This window comes from Crinia signifera, chromosome 7, assembly GCF_055691185.1.
Source record: "Crinia signifera chromosome 7, ASM5569118v1, whole genome shotgun sequence".
NCBI classification, from domain to species: Eukaryota; Metazoa; Chordata; class Amphibia; order Anura; family Myobatrachidae; genus Crinia; species Crinia signifera.
Window position 1 is genome coordinate 123,157,622 of NC_139223.1, and position 6,277 is coordinate 123,163,898.

General features: G+C 43.6%; 1 protein-coding gene across 1 annotated transcript in view; it reads left to right on the plus strand.

The window, feature by feature from the left end:
- Positions 1–5,280, plus strand: part of PNKD (PNKD metallo-beta-lactamase domain containing) — a 106,290-nt gene extending 101,010 nt beyond the window's left edge. Inside the window, exons 8-9 of the mRNA XM_083153699.1 lie at positions 1,495–1,610; positions 3,867–5,280. Of these exons, the coding sequence (XP_083009825.1) occupies positions 1,495–1,610; positions 3,867–4,040 (290 nt within the window). The 3' untranslated portion in view covers positions 4,041–5,280. The remainder of the gene's footprint in view (positions 1–1,494; positions 1,611–3,866) is intronic.
- The last annotated feature ends 997 nt before the right edge of the window (positions 5,281–6,277 follow it).

Sequence of the window (6,277 nt, forward strand, 5' to 3'; positions counted from 1 at the left end):
AAGATGAAGTAGAGGAAGGGAAGAACAGGACAGGAGCACAGGTGAGGTAATGAGGTAGGGTGAGTACGTGAGGAAGGAGGGCCCTGCTCATAAGAGTTAACATACTAAAAATAGGTGGGTGGACGAACGAAATACAATAGGATAAGTAGGAACGGAGGCAGGATAGGAGGATCAAAAGAGGTTAGGAGGAGGGATAGGCTAGTCGAAAAAAGTGGGTTTTGAGGGAGCGCTTGAAGGAGGTAAGGGAATCAGATAGCCTGATGGGTGGCGGGAGGTTGTTCCAGTGCAGGGGGGCAGCGCGAGAGAAGTCTTGAACACGGGAGTGGGAGGAGGTGATTAGGTGAGAGGTCAGTCGGCGGTCAGCGATGGAGCGAAGAGGACGGGAGGGAGTGTGGATAGAGATCAGTGAAGAGAGGTAGGGAGCTGTGGAGGAGGAGAGAGCCTTGTAGGTGGTGGTGAGGAGTTTAAAGAGAACTCGGAAAGGAAAAAGCCTGCAGCATACCTCACTGTAGGACTACTTGGAGATTGTAGCCTGTACTAACCTGTGTATACACACCGTACCCTGCATCCCGGTGAAAGTGACACTTTCACAGACAGTGGAGCAGGAGAACCATTCCTCCACGGGAGCCAACAAATCTATAGTAAAATCGAGTTGACCCATGATAAATATTGTTTCCACTGATTAGTTACAACAGTTCTAATTCAGCTTCTAATAAATGCACTTATTGTATGTGAAACAAGACAAGTATAAACACACTCCTATCTGATCATAAACACAATTTATTAAAAAGACATACATGATATTGGGGCCCCACGTTGTAGGGATAGCAATATCCTGTTTTAATCACATGTCCTTATGTAAATGTTTTGTGTTTTTTTTTTAACTTTTTTTAATAATATCTTAATAAAAGTTACTGGTACTTATATGTTAGTTTGGCGCCCGCTAAGCTATTTGCTTAGTTTTACGCCTCCCCTCGCGGGGCTCGCTACGCTTCGGGCTCGGTGGTTTGCGGCGCTCGCCGCACTATATAAAATCATGCCGACATGGATAGTGGGGGTATGAGCGTACTAACTATAGTGGGCGCCCAACTAACATATATTACTTATTATTGTTTAACTCCTTCCAGTGCGCCACACAGACATTCTTTCTGTGTCTGTCTTGTTATGTATCTAGTGTCCAGTGGTGGCACACCCTCCAGATGATATTATATCTAACACATACTAGGAATTGAGGGGCCTTGTTTTTCATTTTTATCAGCACCCTCCAATGTGATTGGTTTACATCTTTTTCTTGTATCCAGTATTAAACCTACACAGAAACAAAATAACTCCCCCTAAATCTAACACTCTCTGCACATGTTACATCTGCCCCACCTGCAGTCCAGCCATGCTAACAGGTGTGAATCAGGCGCTAAGTGTTTGTCCAGTACCTTATCTGTTGATTGCACCGCAGTCTCTATAATGACAGGATATATTCTACCCATCTCCTTGCAGGCCATGAATACGCAGCAGATAACCTCACATTTGCGGCTGTGGCGGAGCCTGAGAATGTTGTTCGTGACAGGAAATTCCAGTGGGTAATTGAGCAGCGACTAGAAAGGAAATGTACGGTAAGTCAAATTTAAAGAAAGCACACCAAGATTTGGGTCTCATTGAGCTAACAGAGTCTTAATTTACCAGTATTTCTATTAAGTGCAATTTGGCCACTTTGCACCTGACTGACCGATTGGTCTGAGAAATCGGGTAAAAAGTGGCCAAATCGCATGTGTCAGCGATCGGACCGATCTGACGAAGGATCTGTCGGATCAGACAGCCTTCAGCAGCAGTGCATGGTATCACCTGTGAACATAGGTGCGATTTATGTTTTTGCTGGTAGGTGCTCAAGCCAAAAATACCAAAAATATAGAGAAGTGGCTTCATGGGGAAGGGGTGTGGCCACAAAATAATACCAATTTATATTCTGGAGCACAGTTATATTCAAATTACGGAAACAGAGTTCCACATACATAAATGCCCCCACAGTGCAGGTACATAAATTTCCCCCACAGTGCAGGTACTCCGCGGACATACTGGCATACTTTTCCCCAGGTGGCAGGTCCGGCGATGTGGGTGCTGTAGCCGCAAATTTATATGGTGGCCCAGCAGCGGGACTCGGGCCCGTTGGTGCTCATCAATTTCCGTGGGTGCTCGGGCCCTTGAGCACCCACAGAATCGGCACCTATACCTGTGATTATATCACATGAAAAAAGACCCGCATGTGATCCTGCCGCCTGGGAAGCTCCTTTAAGGTTCAAGGGAAATGGGATGCGACTTCTCCCTCCGAGAAGTTGCATAAGTGTATGGGGGACATATGTAGTTTTAAAGGCACAGTTAAAATGTTTATCCTTCATATTTATATAATGTATATTGATGAATGTATTGAAATGAACCTGTTTTAGGAATTTGGAAAGTGTCTGATAATTCCAGCAAGACTTAGTTCTTTTTAGTGGAGGTGCCATTAATTCCCTTCTCCTATTTCCTAGCATGTTTTTGAGGCAAGAATATACTTGGAGCATGTAGGGATACCTATCATAGGGGTGTTTAAGTGACCAAAAATATGACCGAGAGCCTGCCCAGAGCAGGGGCAACTACGGAGTATGTTCATAAAATGATGTCTTACAGATACGTCCCTCTGAGTCCAGTTAGGCAGGGCCAATTTTACATCCTTTTAATTTGCCACATTGGGCCCGATAAAAGCCCCCATCCCAATGAAAAGTAAGCCCCCCCCCCCCCCAATGAAAAGTAAGCCAGGCATTTCTTCATTTCAACGCTGTCCTCTAAATTCAGGGCGGGCGCTGATGTCTTGTATTGTCAGCCGCCCGTCCCAAACAGACATCATCGCGCCTGAATCTCCAGGGGTATGTCCAGCGTTTCTATGGGCACGCCCATACAGGGCATTCCGCTGCTTCTGCTACCTCTCCGCCTCCTTCCCACCCCTCCTGGAGCAATCAGCCTGGCGAGTGTGAAACCTGGCGAAGCTGTTCGCTCCCACAGTTTGCACATGCGCATACTCTTGCATGCGCAAAGCCCATCCATTAAATTGGTCCGCTCCGAGCAGGTATGAATCAACCCCATACTACCTGCTGCATGGAATTCTGCATTCTGCCACCAAATTCCCCTCGCAACCATATGAGTCATGAAAACACATCCCCTCGCATGTGCCCACAGCAGGAGAAATCCTTCAATGGCCGCCATCAAATGATTTCTCCAGGGAGTACAAATATAAGTCGGTGGAGACTGACTTATATTTGTGGGTTTCCAGCTGAAGACTGGGCCGGAGGCTGATGTCATGTGAAGTCAGCCACACGCCCCCTGGCACACCATCCGTGGAGCCCATGAAATGCTGGGTGTTCCCATGGGTGCGACACGGTCCCTTCGCCCCCACCCGCGCTGTTTCATGAGAACGTTTGCCAAGAGAGCCTGCACATGCGCATAAATCATTATGCACATGCGCAGAAACAAAACATAGCTCCCTCGTGCGAACCAGAATGACCCCCAAAGTGTGTCCACCGCCTCACCCCTATCCCTCCCTACACATACAGACATACGCGCACAGATTTTCTGTGTCAAAGTGGATATATTGTGGGAGGTGGTACAGGACTTATACGATCACCTGGGGGGTCACACGTTTTCATAAGTGTTGCTCTTACCCAAGCCAACCAATGAGAACAACTTTGTTTAGCACAGCTTACAATATGAATGCAGAAGTCTAGTTGCTATAGGTAACTACACTATTTTTTTTTTATTAAATCACTGTTCATAAAGACCTCACAATATATTTCTGTCTGTTTCAATTCATAGTTACTGAGTTTTTTTTCTGCTTGTAGTGCCCATCCACCCTAGGTGAGGAGAAGGAGTATAACCCGTTTCTGCGGACACACTGTAGAGATTTACATCTGGCACTGGACCTCCAGAGAGGGGCTGATGAGGAATGGAATCATTTTAGGGCTCGGGTCCTGGAAGAAGTTCGGAGGAGAAAAGACCTCTTTAAAGGCAGATAGTTGTGTCGCCTGCAGGAAATAGTTTGATGCTGACTGGAGACCCTGATCTGAAATACAGTGTTTCATATGTATAGAGAGAAAATAATCGATCATCATTTGATGCTTAAAACCCTCAATGGAAGAGCTATATTCTCTCTGTCATGTTATTCCGTTGATATGGTGTTTGGGTCTCCCTTCATTGGGATCATTTGTTTCTGAATAAGCTGAAAAGTGCGTGGAAGATGAACTTTATTACTATGCGGATCTTTCTCTTTCACCGTTTGCTGCTGAATTACTATTGCACTTCCTTGCAGAACTTCCTGGATGTATCCTGTATCACATCTTGTGGCGCAACATAGTGTATATATATTTGCGGCATATCATTGAACTAAAACCTACAACTACATAACCACTTGAAGGGAGCAATCAGCCCTGATCCAAAAGAATAGGTTTCTGGAAGTGAACACTATTGCTGGCCAGCTGCCACAAATAAGGATTGTGTAATGTTTTGTCTTAGGAGACCTTGTGGTTATTATGGCAGCCTCAGGGTGATATGCCAACAAAGGAGCACTGTACATACATTTTGCTGTACCCATACAGGCATTGTTAGACATTTAGTAGCTGTGAACTACTGACACATCCCTACACTAATATTCCTTCATTACAAGCCTCAGCACTCTAAACCGGGGAAGAATTAATTTCCATTGTGTTTCAAGTTTGTTTTAAAATCCAGTTTACGGTGTTTCAGATTTCCAGTAGATTCTGTACTGTACCTCTCCCATTACACAGTAGGCATTGTGTGAGTGTGTGTGTATATAGTAGCGTAAACGTTTAACCTTTCTTAATTTTTATCCTTCCACAATTAAGAGGGAGGAATGTGGGGTCCTAATCAATGTGAATTAGAGACATCTGACTGTAGTTGATACTCATAACTTTTAAGGCCATACGCTTGTGCGAGGTACAGTATTGCATGCAATATCTCAGCAACTACCTGCTGGGGAGCCACCGGGGAGTCTGAAGGTGCCCATACACGGTGCAATGAACTTTGTGCTTTTAGTTCTAGATTGCATACAATGTGCTACAGCACTGTGCTTTTTGTACTAGATATGATGCAATCTAGTATTAAAAGCATGGACTGCACAGACTTTATGTACTGTGCATGGGAGCGAGCATCTCATCGCACTGACCCGTCGCACCATGTATGGGCACCTTTAGACATCGTGGGGGAAATTTACTAAAGGAAATGTGTAAAAAATAGGTGTATTTGTATTTAGAAATACACTTATTTTTTACATTTACTATCCCGAAAATACGGCAATTCGTAGTCGTATTGATGTGCTATAAATACGAATACAAATTGTCATATTTTCGGGATAGTAAATGTCAAAAATAAGTGTATTTCTAAATACAAATACACCTATTTTTTACACATTTCCTTTAGTAAATGTCCCCCCATATGTGGTCCTATTGCATACGATATATCATATGCAATCCCAGTCATGGTTACAGAATACAACAGATCCTGGCAGCCATGACCATTTCTGTATCCGATGTGCATGAGACCATGCTTCGGATGGAATCGTAGGTAGATCACATACGATATGGCACCTTTCACACTATTTATCGGCCTGATGGTGAAAAAAGGGCCATATCGCACTAGAGTATGGGCACCTTTACTATTTATTTGGAATGTAAGATAGAAAGATAGCTATCATATCTAATTAATCCAATCTCTTATCCATATCGCATATCTCTCCAATCCAATCTTGTATCTCCAATCTCATACCTATCCATATATTCTATCTAATCTCTTTGAATCATATTTTCATTACCTATCAATCACATGAAATGTTCTCACACCTGTCTATACAGTATCTGTTTGTGTATTTTTTAGCAGGAGCACACTCAATAGAGGGGGAAGATTTGACTGACACTTCTAAAGAGGAAAGTGGCAGGGTTGAATACTACAACTAATCAGATACTACCGATAGCTATCAATTATGTAATGCAGGCTAGAAAATAATAGCTACACCTTATTGGTCGCTGGATGATCCTTCTACATATTTACTTTTTAGAAGTAAATCTACACAGTTTACAGTTAGATAGACCAAAATGTGAACCTGTGTGACCTAACTGGGCACCCAAATCACAAAAACTTATTTCATGCCCTGATGGTGCATTCAGAATGGGACAAAACCCTGCTCTTTCATATAGATCAATGGACGTTATTTAATGGAATAATTTGGTATATGTGTCTA